Source organism: Gymnodraco acuticeps, unplaced genomic scaffold, assembly GCF_902827175.1.
Source record: "Gymnodraco acuticeps unplaced genomic scaffold, fGymAcu1.1, whole genome shotgun sequence".
Taxonomy (NCBI): domain Eukaryota; kingdom Metazoa; phylum Chordata; class Actinopteri; order Perciformes; family Bathydraconidae; genus Gymnodraco; species Gymnodraco acuticeps.
This window is the reverse complement of record NW_022992150.1, coordinates 2,434,731-2,452,292: the sequence shown is the minus strand read 5'-3', so window position 1 is coordinate 2,452,292 and position 17,562 is coordinate 2,434,731. Positions and strand designations below refer to the sequence as shown.

The window sequence follows — 17,562 nt, the reverse complement described above, 5'->3', positions numbered from 1 at the left end:
GTGCTGTGTTTTTTGTCTGCTTTTACCTTTTGATAAACATTTTCATCAATGGAATGCAATTCAACAATGGTACATGGGTGATGAGCAGATGTACACATGGTACAGTTTACTTTACACAATCAGTTCATTTCAGCACATTTAACAATGTGACAAACAGCTGAGTTAAGCTTTAATGGAGAATGCATTTTGATATCCTTTGTTGGCTCGATTAGATCCTAATGCCCCGGAATACGGCTGTTCAGTTTCATTAAAGAAACTGTAGAATGTTCATAACAACATGCTTATGAATTAGAAAAAGGCACCACTTGCTTCCTACTTGTCCACCGTTGTAAAACAAATGTGCATTGATTTTGAGTCATAGGGTGACATTATAAGGAAGCTATTGGAGAAATCTAGGAGTTACATAAATGATATCGTAAAAATCATCATAATGAACAGAAGGTGGACTCAAATCGAATAAAAGAGATGCGTCCTACCTTCCCAGTGTAGTTATACAATTGTAGATTGATCAGGAGTCACTTGGTCACATTACATGGAAGCTATTAAACATAAATTAGACTTTAAAATAAAGTTTTCATAACAATATTTATATAAAATTGAAAAAGCACTAAAGTCAGGTAAAATATTCATGTTTGACTGCAGTTCTGATAATAAGAAGCTGATAGTTTGACAAAATACATTTTCTTTAAGTTTCAGAGTCTAAGGGTATTTTCTCGATTTTTAGATGTTTTCTGAAATCACCTTTTAAATGTATTTCTTCTAACATGGCACCCCATGTGTTACATATCAAAATGTTCAGGACAATCTCTGGTATTGCTATATATGCAAATTACTCACCTTAGAGCACTGTGTGATGAGATAAGTAGCTCAAAAGCTTAACATTTGACATCCGATTTTCGGAAAATCTTCAAAACTCTTGTGAAAACACAAATGTACTCATGTGATCGAATTGTTTTGGTGTTTTAGATTTGGTTACCAAAGTCTTAGGATCACAAAAGCAGTGAAATATTTGAATTACACTGTATATAAATGTGTTATTCATGTCTGAAATGAAAAAAAAAGTATTCGAATTTTGAGTAAAATAGGTGTTTATCACTCACCACAGCAGGGACTGAGATACATTAGGACTGAATAATGACTTCATATTACATACCAAGGTTCATGTGATGTGTACAAATACAAATTGAGCATTCAAACTTTTTTTTTCAACCAACAATTTATTATAAATATGTTTTTTTCAACCAACTATTTATATAAATATAAGAAACTGGAAAATCTCACTATTTACAATAGTACAACCAAGACAGTGGGTCTGGCTGCTGTGAAGATGGGGGGTACAAGTGCTATACGAGACCTCCACGAGACCTTGCTGGCTGGGTTGAAGGTGATGGCTGTGGTGGGGCCTTTGTGCTGAGGTGTATCTTGACCTGGTGGCAGCCGCAGATGGAGGCAGCTGTAGTGATGCTGGTCTGCTGGTCCTTGGTGGTGATGGTTCTGGTGAAGGCCCTTGAGCCACAGTAGATCTTGACCTGGGGGCCGGCACAGATGGATGTTCTGGCTGCTGGATAAACGCCGCCTGTGGGCCACTAGGCCAGGGCTCGAGCTTAAGGACGTCCCGTCGTCGGAAAAAATAGTGTCGGGGAGGATAACAAATAATTTTGGGACTAGTTAAAATAAAAATACCCTGCTAACTCTACTACAAACGGCGATGAAAATGAAACCAACTGGACGTTTTGTGTAGCACACAGTTATTAAACCTCCTTGTCAACATAAACACACACGCACAAAACATTTAGCAACCTGCGAAATACACATAGACACACACAGTACGTAGCTACAGCTGTCAGCCAGCCGCACAGCTGGCTGTGCCCGCAAATTTGCGGGTCTAGCTATGTACTGAGTGTGTGCAGCGCCATATATCTATTATATGGCTCTGAGTGTGTGTATTTCGCGGGTTGAGTGATGTACAATGACAATGGCATCCCGTGGAGGAATTCTGAAATGTTGTACCGTTACATCACAAAAACGCACAGCAGAACCAGACCCTGGAGCGCCGGCCTCTTTATTTACTTACTCCGCTTCATCCCCTATGGGTAATAAGGCTGAGATGAGAACCCTCCATCATATTTAGTCCTTAGCAATATGCTGCGCCTCTCCCCATGTAGGGATGGGTACCGAGTCCCGGGCCGGAATTATTAAAGACAGTGATAACGTTAAGCTCCGACGTTATCGGACTTTTTATCGGTACTGGAGACATTTAAAAAATATATGTCATATGTATTATTGCTACATAAACATTATATCGCAGTTTTAGTTTCGCCAACTCCGTTTCTAATATGCAATAAGACTACAACATGCGTCTATAGCTGCGTTCACACCGCATACTTTGCAGTACTTAGTGCCCCGGCACTTATTACCCCAGGGCACTAAGTACCAATCGCGTTCACACCGGAGTACTTTTCCCTGAGGGAAGATTACGCAATTGAGCCGCTGACGTCACTTCGTCTTCTTCTGCTTTGGGTTTACTGGCAGACTGCAAACAACTTCACGGCGTATAATGCCACCCGGAGTCCCCGGAGTTGGGGACAGCAGCTTCTACTGAAGCCTTCCGAGTAAATCACCAGAACCCGACACCTCCTCATCACTCCACCGCTCCCATGTTTTTTTTTGTGTTGCCATAAGTATTCTCTCTCCATTGGTGCGCAGGGCTAATGCTAATGCTAATAATGCTAATGCCACAAATACAATGCTTCACAAAACTTTTCAGAGTTTTACGGGGTGTGGTTTGCAATTCGTCCAGCCAATCAGAACTAGTGTACTTTTTCCCCCCAGCATAGTACCACCTCTCAGCAGGCACTAAAAATGGGGGTAAAAGTTCTCGGCACTAAGTACTCTTTTTGGTGTGAACGCAACATAAGGGGTACTAACGGAACTAAAGGGGAAAAGTACTCCGGTGTGAACGCGGCTTATGATGTATTTTCGAGCTTTCCAATCCAGACGAGATCTCTCTCTCCCGTCTGTGTGCGAGGGGGCGGGGCAGTTTGTAAAGGTCTCCTGACTGTGTTACAGACTGTCATCCTGGTTAGTGGTTACTCTGGGTTCTGTCTTCAGGACAGAGTGTTGTATTTTTTTGTTAATTGGATGGGACTTGATTGGATTCAATGTTAGAGTAATTTTCTCGTTTGTTTAAATATATTTGGCCTTTGTTTATGTGATTGACTGATTTACTCAAATAAAAAGGTTGATGAATTATCATCTAATGATTTGTATGATGTTTTATTTATGTTAAAGGTCACTTTGAATGATTTTAACTAATGATAATGTAGAAAAACTAATATTTTAAATTCGGGACGGTCCACATTAATTTCGGGACGTTTTAGATTGTATTTCGGGACGGTTCCGGGAGGATGGTGAAAAAAGTTAGTCGAGAGCCCTGCACTAGGCCCAGACAGCTGTGAAACATCTCTGTAAAACAAATTAAAATGTAGGACAATAATTACAACTAATGTCATTGATATAAAGTTAAAGCACAAATAACAATGCACACATAAAAAGAAAGTTTGGGAGGTTCATCACAGGAGTGCTCTCTCTCGACTGTTCTGAGCTCTCTCTTAGTCTTCTCTCGCCTCTCTCTCTCTATCTCGCTCTCTCTCTCTCTCTCTCTCTCTCTCTCTCTCTCTCTCTCTCTTCTCTCTCTCTCCTCTCTCTCTCTCTCCTCCCACACACATACACACATACACACAACACACACACACACACACACACACACACACAGGTATTCCAGTTACTTTACATTCAGTATAAAATCACTGACACAACATTACATAGGACTAAATAGATTACAAAGGTCTCATCTGTACAGGACTGTAAAATAATAACAGGCACACATATAAATAAATCTATGACAGAAGAGGCTTCTCAATACTCAAATGTCCCCTCCTCGACTCCTCGGACCTCCGGTAGTGACCCGGAAAATAATTTCAGCGCGCCATTTTGAAGGACATCTAATTTCTCTAAATGCACACCGAGGATCGAGCGTCGAGGAGGCTCTCTGGAGGAGCTATAACCGAGGATACACTGATTGTTCCTCCACGGCTCCTCCGCGGATGCATTTCCGGGAACGGTGGAGGCGTGACGCACATCTCAGCCAATGACAGCTCTGCATGCATTCCCTGGATATTATTTTAGAAACTGCTTTCATCGCGTTGCGATGTTTCCAGAGAGAACAGCTGTGAGGTCCGTGCAGAAAGCAGAGTAGTGTGTATAATATATATATCACTCAGTATAACAGGCCTACTCTCTTTATTTGCTGTAGTTTAGCAGATAACTACAAACAAAGAGTCGATATTTAGACCATTTAGTGCTTCACATAATAAAATACACAAGGGCTGTAGCCTGATTATGCTTTAGGAGCTGTAGGTGTGTGTGTATTTTACAAAGAGTGAAACAGCGCCCCTCTAGATGTTATGGTGAAACAGTAGATTGCACTCACTGTTGCGAGAGGAGGCCAGCCGAATCTGGCTTCCTTTGGTGAAAAAAAATGGAGGGCCATGCCAAGGGAAGCCAGTCGCCTCTTGCTTCCCTTCAGAGGCGGCTGGCGGATGGCGATTTGATTGGACACTGCCATCCAATCAAATCACATCAACATCAGTTTTAATACTGTAACTGTCATCACCGCCGTTAGAAATTATCAAGCAAATGAAGCATTATGGAGGGTGGAGATTTGGCGTACTTAATCAAACATAACTTTACTAAACTTCCGCTACAGCAGCAACTGAACATTAAATCCGATGACAGGCCAATGCCCGCACTCGAGCTGTGTGTACACAGAGGAAAAAGGGAGAGAATCGGACGTTCAATGAGGACAATTATGTCCGCACGGAGTGGCTAACTGGAAGCGCTAAACTTCAGCGTCTATTTTGCTGGCCATGTCTTCTTTTTGACAAGGATTCGTGCTCCCTGAACAATCCTTGGGCAACGTCAGGATTCATCGACCTTGCCAACCTGCCACGGGCAATTGAGAGGCACGGTAAATCCAAAAATCGCATAGATTGTGTGATTGTCTGCATACATTAATAAGTAAAATGCTTAAATTAATAAGGAGAGAGTTTCAGCTGGAGAGTGCGTGCGGACCTGTCGGTTAGATAACAGGCGTGTGCAAGTCCTGCATCTGTGTGATACAAATGTGTGTCAAATGATACCGGGCGCTGTAATCACTCATCTGGTTACGTTATTGACCGCCCCCCCGACCCAAAAAATGGGCTTCCCCTAAATGTTTCCCCACGCCACGCTACTGGTGTTGTACAGTGCGTAGATGCGGCAGACAGACGGGTCTCAGTTGGTTTGGTGTCCTCTGCTTACTTTTAACCTACTTGTAAATACAACTTTTGGCCCGTAATTTCAATTCCCCATTTCAGCGACCAGAGAGAGGGGGGGATATATCCAGTCTCTGATTGTGTTGTGTTATTATGAGTGCTGTCATACTTTAAATTGTATATATTTATATAAATATATTTGTGTGTGTGTGTCCGCATCTGTAGCCTGTTATTGTCTCATTATACCGCACTCTCAATTAATTCAAAGTAAATATATAAGTCGTCATGAACACATCTGTCCATCAGACAGAGTGCTGCTGTGCCTCTTGTCATCATTAATGGACGTCTCTTTAAAATGACCGCTCAGAGGAGAGGAGTTCTCATTTCTTTAACTGCCTGCTGCTTCCCCTCCTCTCTCCTCGGTTCCCCTCCTCAGTCCTCCGCTCGCATCTCCTGTGGGCGGGACTAAGTCTCGAGGATAGGAGTCGAGGAGGGGAAATTTAAGAATTGAGAAGCCTCTAGAGCAGGGTTGCCCAACCAGTCGATCGCGATCGACCGGTCGATCGCGGGGAGATTCCCAGTCGATCGTGAGATGTGTCTAAAAATAGAACAACAACATTCTGTTTTATCGTTAATGTCCTATAACTTAATCTTCCCGTGCCAGAATAATGCACTTGAACGCATCAAAGCTTTGTGATTGGCCGGCGTGACCCCATGTGTCGGGGCGTGGCTGGTGAGCAGTGGGCACTATTTCGCTGACGTTGTCCGTGTCAACAGGAGTGACAGTCCGCACACACACAAGACCGCAATTATGGCAGAAGCAAAAAAGCCCAAATATATAATTTTCACTCCGAGTGGGAGGATGATTATTTGTGTATCTATTCCAATTCAAAGTCCATCTGTCTCATCTGCAATGCGAGCGTGGCTTTATCGAAGAAGGGTAATTTAGGAGCGGCATTTCAAAACAGTGCACAAACGCTACGAGACGGAATTCCTTCCTCATTCTGCCCTACGCTCCAAAAGGGGAGGGGCCTGAAAGGACAGCTAAATGCACAGCAGTCTATTTTCACCAGGCCCAACAACAAGAGCAAGGCTGCTACCATAGCATCTTATCGTGTCAGGCACGTTCTTGCGAAACACGAAGTATTTCAAAGACGGCGAAGTTGTGAAAGAAGCATTCCTGGAGGCTGCCGACGCGCTTTTGCGGGACAGTAAAAATAACGAGCATTTCAACAGGTTTTTGATATAATAAAAACTCAAGTTAGATACCGTTATTAATCAGCTGTAAGTTTTAGTTTGTTTGAACTTATTCATGATAATTATTGTACAAAATGGTATAAGAATGCAAACATTCAGATCTGTTCTGTTTAAATTGATTATAGTCTATTATCAATTCAGGTTAAGTAACTAGTGTTGCTTGCATACTATTTTAAAGGCATTTATTTGTATACTCGACTAAAATGCAACAAAAAAAGGTTTGATTCTATTAATGTTGTCTTTTTTATTGCACTTTGGCAGCAGATTCCTGTGTAGCTTCAGATCTGAGTTGTCTTATTAGTAAGCCTCATTTATACTTTTGTAGCAACACTATTTTTATATAATGGCAAAGAAAGGGTTCAGAGTCTTTTCTTTTTTCCTGTATCATATGTGGCAGCACTGTTCAATGTTTCTTGAAAACATTACCCACTGTAGTATGTGACATGTGAATACACTCTGTATCAACAACACTGTTGTGTAGCTTCAGTTAAATACTTGTATGTGTGTAGATTAGAAAGAGGTAAGATAAAGGATCTGCAGTATTTTATGAAGTATTCATCGTACAAAGGTCAGTTTTATACAAGTAGAAGTGTGTATTTACCTGGTAGTAGGCTGTCAGTAACTACGCCTCTCTATTTGGACTGGTAGATCTCGGCAGACTGGCAACTTTAAAAGTAGCTCTCGGTTAAAAAAAGGTTGGGCACCCCTGCTCTAGAGAGTCTCATCTGTTCAGAACAGTATGATAAAATAATCGATGGCAAAAACATGTCTATAACCACTGTAAATGTCTCCGTTGTGGGACGAATAAATGATTAATTTACACATGTAATCTCACTTTTACACACCAAAATAACGTTAATACAGAGTAAACGTTTGCTAATGGAGAGTCTATTTTGTCCCAAGAAAAAGTTCATGACTATCGATAAAAAATATATCAATAAACCTATTGTTCATTTTCGCGGTATTCCCCACACATTGCCAGTACACTATTACTGTAATATTTACCCATGTCCAAATGGATCCTTGTTGTTGTCTTTGTATTCTTCAGAAGAAGAAGAGTCGAAGACTTCAGGTTCTGAGGCTCTATCTTCACGGCTGCTAGCGAAAAAAATCTCTAGCAAAGTCGGCAACTGTAAAGTTTTTTTTAGCCATTTTCTCTGTCTCTCTCTCTCTCCTCACAGACGTAAACTGATGGGAGACCCTATGTGGGAGACACGTGGTTTATGTTTTTTTACTTGGTGGGTAGGTCCTTAGTGATTTTTTGATGTCCATTGGTCATTTCAGACCATGATGGCTGCCGGCCGATATTTCCTTGACGGACACACGAATCCACCAATCCCACACGGTGTAAAGTCAAGCTGCTTTGAGCGGCCATATTGGCTGCTGTGCCCTGGTTACAGTCTCACAGGAGATACCGCTGGAAAGCTACTCTTCCAGCGATTCCGCGGATATCTGAATCATATTTCTACTCCTTATAATCAAAAATATATGATTAATTACGTAAATTATGCGCACCTGACTCCCACCGACTCCAGAGGGATAAAAATAAGGTTGCAAGCAGAAGCTCTGATATCGCCACTTTAAGGCCCAGGTGGTAAATTGCACATGCTCTGCTGAGGAGAGTATTTTGTTTTAGTCATTCAACTATTTTCTCTCTATCATATCACAATGCAGAAGGAAATGGGCACGCCTCTCTCCCATTAGTAGATGTAGATGCAGTTCAGCAGAAAGACAATAGTTCCTACATGCAGAGGTGGGAGAAGTAGGTACTCAGATCGTGTACTTGAGTAAAAGTAGAAGTACCAGTGTAGGAATATTCTGTTACAAGTAAAAGTCCTGCATTCAACATATTACTCAAGTAGAAGTACAAAAGTATTGGCATCAAATTATACTTAAAATAAAGGTACTCTTTATGCAGATTGGCCCATTGAAGAACATTTATATATTATATGTTGATTATAATTATGGATGCATTAATGTGTTTATCAAAGCTGGTAAATGTGCAGCTATTTTAATTACTTTGTATACCACAGGGTAGATTGTGAACGTTACACCAGGTTTAACTACAATCTTATTTAACTGTTGATTATATTTCAAATTAAAAATCAAAATTTTTAAAGTAACTAAAGGTACAAATGGAAGTTACAGGGGCTTCAGGGGATATGCACCCATTACCTCCTGATCCTTTATTTGAGCCCGCTCTGCAGCAGAGGCATTGTTCCAGCTGCGCTTATCGACACTGCTCATGTGGTCGAGTTGTATCCTGGAATGCAGAGGACTGAATAAATGGAAAATCCCCCGCCCCTCGATCCAGAGTGAGCGCATAAAAGAAGCAACTAAACACAAAGACAAAATGTCTTACTCGATTTAAGATGAGAGTGGAAAAGTACATTTTATAGCAAATAAAAATAAACAATTGAAAAATAAGCTGCACATTGCAAGTGAGTCACCTCCCCAGGGCCAAAATAACCACCTTTAAATGTCTCACAACAGAAGAAAGGTTGTTATGATAATCATAATCTGACACGGAACATTAGGACACTGGAAAATAATTCGTTTGTGTATGTGAACTGAGCAAATCACCTCCTACCATCTCTCCTTGGACTTTTTCCCCAGGAGGAGCAGCAAGAGACGAGGTGCACAGGGCCGTAATGTTAACATGTCGAGAGAACTGAGTCCCTCTGCTGATGCAACCAAACACAAGGTGTTTACAAGGGACCCAAAACTACAACAACTTGCAAAATACAGTGCTTTTAGTCTGACATATAAAGAGTGACATTTAAACATTATTCGCAATTTTTTGTGTGTGCTCTAGATTCTTTTTTTTAAGCAGTAATGTGTTTTTTATACCTTAATTTAGCTTGTTTGGTAAAGTAACCTTAAAACTTCAGTTCATATACAGGCCATTAAACCCACTGGTTTTGACATAGACAAGAACTCAACAACTGCATGGGCATAGCAGCGTTATACACTTTCTTTGTATGTTTATTGACATGCAGACAACCCTTTACACACAGATAACCAATAAACCATTCTCACAATTTAAATAACAAACTAAAATATCCTTATTTCTGTGTTCAGTGTTTTGTTGGGCTCTTTTGGTCCTCCGTTTGCACAGTGCTCCGATGCGGAGACCCCTCTGTGTGGGCACCAGGCCCCGGGTCTGTCTCTGCACACATGTCATCGCTCGCATCTGCGCCGCAGTCTGTCTGATTCAGCTGGCGCTCCAGCAGGGTGATGCGCTGCTTCATCCGCTGCTGAGTGTGTTTGTACTCGTTGAGCAGACGGGCAAAGCGAGTCTGAAGCGTGTCCAGAGAGGACTCCAGCCTCTCCACCTTCTCCTCTGTGTCCTCCTTCTGCAGCCCGCCGCCCTCCTCTGTCTCATCCAGCAGACCCTCCTTCAGCAGGATCTCCCGGCCCCTGTCCTCCAGCACAGTCTTAGCATCTGGATACTCGGTCACTGCCTCCATCAAATCGTCTTTAGAGAGGCAGAAGAGATCGGAGTAACCCAAGCTGCGAATGTTGGCTGTCCGACGATTTCCCATCTTACTACCTTTTATGTTCAGAATGCTGATTTCCCCGAAGCAGCTGCCAGCGGTGAGGAGAGCATACTGTGTGACCCCGTCATCTCCCACAACAGCCAGCTTCCCCTCTTTTATGATATACATCTCCTTCCCGATGTCCCCTTTTCTGCATATGTAGTCCCCTGGACTGAAGACCTGAGGGCGTAGCTTTAGCACAAGCTCCACCAGCAAGCCTGCCTCACAGTCTTGAAAAATGCGGACTTTCTTTAGTGTCTCCAGGTGTACATTAATCGCTATCTCAGCACGCAGTTTGTTTGGCAAATTCTTCAGCACCTCCTGCTCGTCTACTGCTTTCTGGTTGGTCCAGAGGTAGTCGAACCACTTAATGACGCGTGTCTCCAGTTCTTTACTGACTCTGCGGAAGTGCATGTAGTGTTTGATGGCGTCGATCCGAGCTTGAAACTCGGCACGTGTGGCATTCATGTTGGAAATCATGGAGCCAACATTTCCCACAATTGTGGCAAAGATCAGCACCCCAACGAGAAAGTCAAAAACCACAAACAGGTACTCCTCGTCCCGCACAGGAGCAGGCATCTCTCCAATGGTGGTAAGAGTGAGAGTTGACCAGTACAGGCAGTAGACATAACTCCGAGTCAAGGAGGCATACTCAGGTTTGGAAATGTTTGGGAACACCCAAGTGTCCGATCCAAATCCCAAAGAGTTGGATATAGCGTAGTAGATGCAGGCGTTCCAGTGGATGATGACCAGGATGTAAAGCACCAGGTTGCCGATACGGAACATGTTGGGGTAGTTGGTGCGTGTCTCAGTGCGGTCAAAGAATTCAAACATGCGTGGGAAGCGAAGCAGGCGGTTGAACCTGAGCTGTGGCGTGTGGATGCCGGTGGAGATGTACGCCAGGTCAGTGGGCAGGATGGACACTACGTCCAGTTTGAACTGTAAAGTCCTGACGTAGCTGTCTCGAAGCTTAGCGGGATCCTTCACCAGCAAACCTTGTTCCAGGAACCCTGAGACCAAGATAATAAAGCACAAATTCAGCTGTGCAGCAATCTTAGCTTGCAGGTGTGTTTTATATCTGCCTTTTGGCATCTTTTAGCTCATTGTTTTGTTTTTTCCGTCTGTCAGTGACAGCTTCTGCCTTCTTGTTTCAGCAACATCTCATGAACTGTACATTTCCTGCTTATTAACAAATGGCAGACATGACAAACACAGTTAGCTACTAGCTGGTGAACATAGTGAAGCATTTAGCAGCGAAAGAGACAGATACTCCCTCAGGAGTTGGTGTGTAGATCAAAACAAAGCTAAAAGGTGTTTAAGTATTGGACTAGTTGACCAGAAACCCAACCCAAGGAATGTTATGTTGTTCTGTGTCTGCTGGATGTGCAAAGGTTTTAAGAAACACTTTAAATGTGTTATGATAACTTGTTTTTGTTTAATCCATTGGCTAATGTGCTGAACGTGACAACCATTTACATTTCTACCAGGATTGTCCTTTTTTCCAGAAGCTAAAACATATGACATTAAATAGTCAAACAAACATATTTCCATGGGTTATTTAAAGTAGAGCACCTCTGTTGAATTACATTGTGTCATGATGCCAGAAGCTGTATGTTGAAATACATTACCTGTGCGAAGTCGGACGCATGTGTCCATGATGTACACAAAGTCAGAGAGGTAGTCCAACACCAGCCAGCAGATGTAGTTGCCCACCTGTAACTTCTCAAAGCATGCCCTGTGAATATACAAATATAAAATATGTACTGCTCCAGCCTAAGAAGTGGACATTAACACTCATACACTACATCCATCATCTCTTTACCCTCACAGATAACCATTGTGGCGTCATTACCTCGCTACAACGATGAACCAATTGTAGAGCACTGCTACGGCAATAACAGATAACCAGCGGTAGTAGGCGTTATCGGATGGGGACACCACAAACAAATTCCACTTTTTCCTGAAAACAAGGAGAGATTGCACATTATAAAGTCAGGCACAACTGTGGCTCATGTATATCTCTATAGAGTTAGTACATATCACTGCAAAAACATGCAGACAAATAGAAGCAGGTGCCAGATAAAGCAATGCAATGAAATGCATACTGTTACTATTTTAAAAGAGACTTGGTGTATTGTACTGCATTATATTGAAATACAGAATAATGCAATAACATACAGAGCAATGTGAAAAATCATAGAGATTAATCAACATCTCTGAGAGCAGAACTGCCCTTTTTTATTAGAGAAAAACCTTTATTTAAACTTTTTAGGAACAGTTCATCCCAAAATCAAAACACATATTTTCTTCTTACCTTTAGTGCTCTTTATTACTAAATATTGTTTTGATGTGGATTGTAGATGGTTAGATATCAGGAAGAAAATTACATATGAAAAACCTAACAGCCATTTCTCTTTCACTTTTCCTTCCACCACATCACCAGACAAGAGGAAGTGTGCATCTGTTTGTGGCTCAAAGGCTCTTGCTCAAGCACTAACAGGTGTACTTCCTACATAAAACTGACTGAAATAAAAAAAAGACATTGCTATTGAGTTTTTCAAATGTATTCATTTGGTTTTTTGAGCATCACAATGCGAGTGCCGTAAAGTTTCATTATATTGCAGAGAAGCAAAACAGCAATACGCCCAATATCTTCAACACTTGGCAAAACACACCAAAACAATCAAGATTGATATATTTAATACATGTTAAAAATAAATTGAGTATTTTTTATTTTGGGACGTGTCTGGTATTAACAACGTTAATTGTTCAATTGTTGTTGTTTTACAAAGGAAATAACAGAAGTGTACTGGTGTGCGTGTTTCTCGTGTTCGGTTTAGTTTGGCATACCTAAAGATCCCTTTGGGATTGTTGCCATTAGCGTCTGGTTGCGTGTTGCTGATGCGACTGGGGGCCATTCTCAGCTCAGGGCCACGAAAGCGCTCCAGGAAGGAGTCTGGACGCTCCTCCTCCTCCAGCAGGCTCCTGTGGGCCCATTCCCTCAGCCTCACCACCAGGGTCACCAGCCTGACACAGGAAACACACAGACTCTCATCACATCCTACAGAACTTTCTGATATATGAGAATAAAAGCATGACAGTCACACAAGGAGCCAAATCAATACAGTTGAGCATGAATACAGTCTCATTTGGTTGGACGATTAAAGGACAGGAATCACAATTAATCTTTCTTATCAAACATATGTAATTGTTTGATAAAAAAGCATCTTTAAAGAAGAACAACTTTATCTTGTCTTATCTAGAAACTTTTTTTTGGATTAATTTATGGCTTTTACTGTGACATATTATAATTTGTACAAATGGTTTAGTCCCAGAATTTGTCTTAAAATAACATTTTAATGGGTAAGAACTGTCTTGAATTATCTTTAATCCCAATTTTAGTTTAATCAAATTAAAAAATTTTCGAAAGATTCTGGGATATAAAGTACACCAGAAACTAGTTTTACACAATAACATACAGGCCTATTTCTTTGGTTTTATTAGAACACAAAGTCACCAGAATCTGTGAGAGCCTGAATCCAGTTGGTACATCATGTTTTTTTTAGCCATGGACTGTTTTAAGAAGCGAACCAACCTTTGCTACAACATTATTCAACAAGTAAGAATATGAAAAGAGCTGCACAACAATGTGTCGCCATTGATCAGTGAGTGTCTGAAAGCTTTGTGAAGGAGGCTTTACCTTGACATGGCTCCATTCCTTTGAAATGAATTTATGGAATTGCGTCCATGATGATCGAGAGCGGCGACTCTTTGTAGCTCTGAGGATGTGTCATCACACACAGACGGCACCCTGGGAGTAAAAACATACATGTGGACTCCACTTTTTTGCACCTCACATGCTTTCCTGCTGTCAAACCAACCTCTGATACAAAGACTTTAAAACACATGATTTAAAACAGTTCTCACCTGCTCAGAATGCTCTCGGCTCTCCCGATCTCCTCCTCCAAGGTGGTCTTTACTGACAGATTGTGTGGGGACCGGTCTCTCTCCGCTGTGTGGCCCGTCATCTTCAGGCCTGCAGGTGTGGACAAACTCTAATGTTACTGCCTCCTTTGTGGTCATGGACTCGGTGTGCATGGCAGTGTTCAGCATATAGGTTCACTTGACTTTCCTCACAGAGACACTTGGCAGCAGAAGAGTTCTTTAAGGTGTCTGTGGGGGTGTTTATGGTGCGTGTGACAGATTACAGTCGGGACAGGGGGACGTCTGGGACTGTCTGCCACCCTCCCTCACCTGGTTGCTGTGGTGATTGAAGCAGCTATAAGAGAAACTGCATGATTGCCTAAGAATGCATGTTTTTGATGAACCCAATGCCATTTCCTCGGAGCGTCCCCCCCACCAGAACGTGAGCAGTAACGCTTTTCAACCCTCTGACACATGAAGAGGTGATTAGGCGACTGTTACCATTGTGTGGCTAATTGGCGGATCATTAACGAAAACACACACACAGTCGGCCTGAAGTCTCTGGACTCAGCCAGCCAATCAGCTGATCTCCCTCAGGAGCAGCATCGCTTAGGAAACCAGAGTGTTCACTGAGGACAAAGAGTTTCATGTATGTGTCATTACTGCTGCAGTCACTGAGAGGGCTGTAACAAGTGGTAATTTAACTGCAAAGAGACCCATTATCATTAGTGGTTTTTCCTGTTAGGTTTTATTTTATGGTTCTATCATTTTTGAATAATTCTGCATTTATTTTATGGAAAGTTTCTGAGTGGCAACAGTGAAACTTTGTACTAATTATGGGATTATTCCCACGTATTGCTAACTAGCATGGGCAATTATTATTGAAAATATACTTTCCAAAAATAAATGAAAAAATTATAAATGTTTACTTTACGTGCATTTTGGTCATGCAAAATACTATTTTTCCTTATTAATAAACAGGAAAGATCTATGAAAAAGCTTAACCTGTAATACAAATAATGATCTTCATTAACATGGTGACAAAAAGCTTCCCTATAATTCCATACAAATATTTTTGTTATATATTTTACTTAATTAAAGCTTCTATTTGTTGTACTGGTAATACACTGTGCTGCACATTTCAACAACCTTTTTTCTTTTCTTTAACTCTATTAAATTAACATCATTGCCCTACAAATGCCAGGGGGGAAAATATAAAAATCCTGGGAATGTAAATCAGTTCAAACATGGTTTATTCTTACCTTTAGTTTCCTTCAGTTACTCCAAAAAGATCCTCACGGTGACTTCACACAGAGACACCCAGAGCCGCTCTCTAACGGCCGCTCCATCCTCAGCCTCACCCTCAAAATGCATCCAAGACTAGTTAAAAAACAACCACAAGTCCTGTGCTGGCAACACTTTCTGTGAGCCTCCTCTCAAGGTGCTCTCCCCTCTCAACCTGTAGTCCGCCTATCTACATGCAGGATGGGAGATGCTGCAGGGCGGAGACACAATCCAGCTTCAGACTGAGGAGAAGCAGAGCATTCAACATCTCTTTTGTCCCATTTGGTCTTCAGCTCTCTTTACAAATGGTTGATGTAAAAAATGTCTGAGCTAATACTTAATGTTAGGCTTTTTACTTGACATTATTCTGCATTGACATATTTGATAATCATGTGTATCATATTATATTTACTTTGGTTAAATATTAGCTTGCAGTGGAGGAAAATAACTAAAGTAATGGTACTTAAACTTGTGATTAATATCAGTTTTCATACTTGACTTTCCAAATGGTACTACTTTATACTTCTACGATACATGTTACACTGAAACTTTTACTCCACTTTTTTATATACTTCTTAGATAAAACACCAAGTATTGTTACATTTTGAACCAGTTGTCACCGAAGTAATAGATGATTGATGAGTGACACATTGAGGCATCAGTATTTTTCTCTAATAATGTCATATATCATCTGCAAGATACTTCAGTACTTTTAGAAATCATTTTACTTTTAATGAGTACTTTAACTTAAGTAAAGGACCTGAATAAATCTTTCTGGATGTTAATACACGTTTTTTCAAAAGGTATTGCAAATAGGGTTAAATTGCGACACATTTGGCTTAATATTTTTGCGCAGTTTGGTGTGTAGTTTTGTCTTTATCAGGAATATTTTCATCATTGGTTTATTTATTATTCCAAGTTTAATATGAAACTTGGCCTGCCATTCTCTTTAATGCCTTTTCCCTTCATTTCATTTTGTTGTTGTTAATAAAATACAATTAGAAAAAAGTTTTGTTGAAACTATTTTTTCAACACACTGCATGCAGACTGTCTATCAGAAGAAACTGGAGCTTTGAGAGGATGAAGGCCACAGGAGACGGCCTCCTCATCACCGTCTCTCTGACAGAGCCTGGCAGTCGCAGTTTTAATCCAATCCGTAGAAAACTTAAGTCTAGCTGAGGAAGCCATCAGGGGAGCGAAGCCCAGAGGACTTTACATGGGACTGAGATTCAGCCCAGTGAACAGAGAACTACAATCTGCCACCTCCGTCCCCTGTCGCACCGACACACTGTTGATGGACTGTAAAGACAATCCTGCCTGTTACCAAGAGACGAGAGCACACAGAAACAACTTTACAGAACACTATAAAGCATTTGGGGGCATTCCCTCTTAGGGCCTAGTAGCAGGGAGGGGAAACACACAATACATCTATATATTTTTACGAGGTAGTATTTTTAAACAGGTATTGTGTTTTATACTATGGTTTTATGATGAAAAGAGGGAAGATTATAAAAGCATGAGGGCAGTACAAAGAGAGATAAGATAAGAAAAAGGAGAAGCAGGCAGCAGTAAAATGAGGTTAAATCTGGATCCTAAAGGGGATGTAAAACAAGTTTGTGTCTGTTAACAGATTTCTTCTGTTAGATAGCGTGCGTCTTTACACAGATCACAGCAGATGGAGTTGTCGTAGCAGATTATATTTTCTGAGCACGTTGGGTTACACATTAAGATTAAAAGGAATACTTGCCTTAGAAATAACAGTTGCTAGGTAACAGCTGACACAGACCGCATGGTGAGATTGTTTAGGAAATGTTTTTTAAATCTCAAGTAAATTCAATGTTACAGGTACAACTGATAAAAGAACTATCATGAAAAATGTAAATAGAACAAGGATTGATAAATGGCTAAAAGATAAACAAATATCTCAAAGGAATCATATCTATATAAAAACAAACTTTATTTATATGCGTTCTCATTTAGGAACGAACAGCATGTGGAAAATGTGTTTTACATTTCTGAAGATATTACAGGTTTTGAGAGATTACACTCATTTGACATTTTACTGTTTTTGTAATTACTACCATATACTATTTGTGGGTGCTTATGATTGATGTATATATAATCTTTCTTTCTGGGAATTAAGATTTGGGTTGTAAATATTGTAACTAGTTTGATGAGACATGGGTTAAAAAAAGTATTCTTTTTTTGTTAATAAGTGTGAAATCATAAAGATAAAGAAACAC

General features: G+C 40.9%; 1 protein-coding gene across 1 annotated transcript; it reads right to left on the bottom strand.

Annotated features, from left to right (window-relative positions):
- Window positions 1–9,649: 9,649 nt before the first annotated feature.
- Window positions 9,650–14,253, bottom strand: cnga2b (cyclic nucleotide gated channel subunit alpha 2b). Its single transcript, XM_034204120.1, has 6 exons — window positions 14,039–14,253; window positions 13,812–13,922; window positions 12,962–13,138; window positions 11,964–12,071; window positions 11,740–11,846; window positions 9,650–11,121 (listed from the first exon to the last, which is right to left on the bottom strand). The coding sequence occupies exons 1-6, from the start codon at window positions 14,137–14,139 to the stop codon at window positions 9,650–9,652; spliced, it is 2,076 nt and encodes a 691-aa protein (XP_034060011.1). The 5' UTR covers window positions 14,140–14,253.
- Window positions 14,254–17,562: the final 3,309 nt, after the last annotated feature.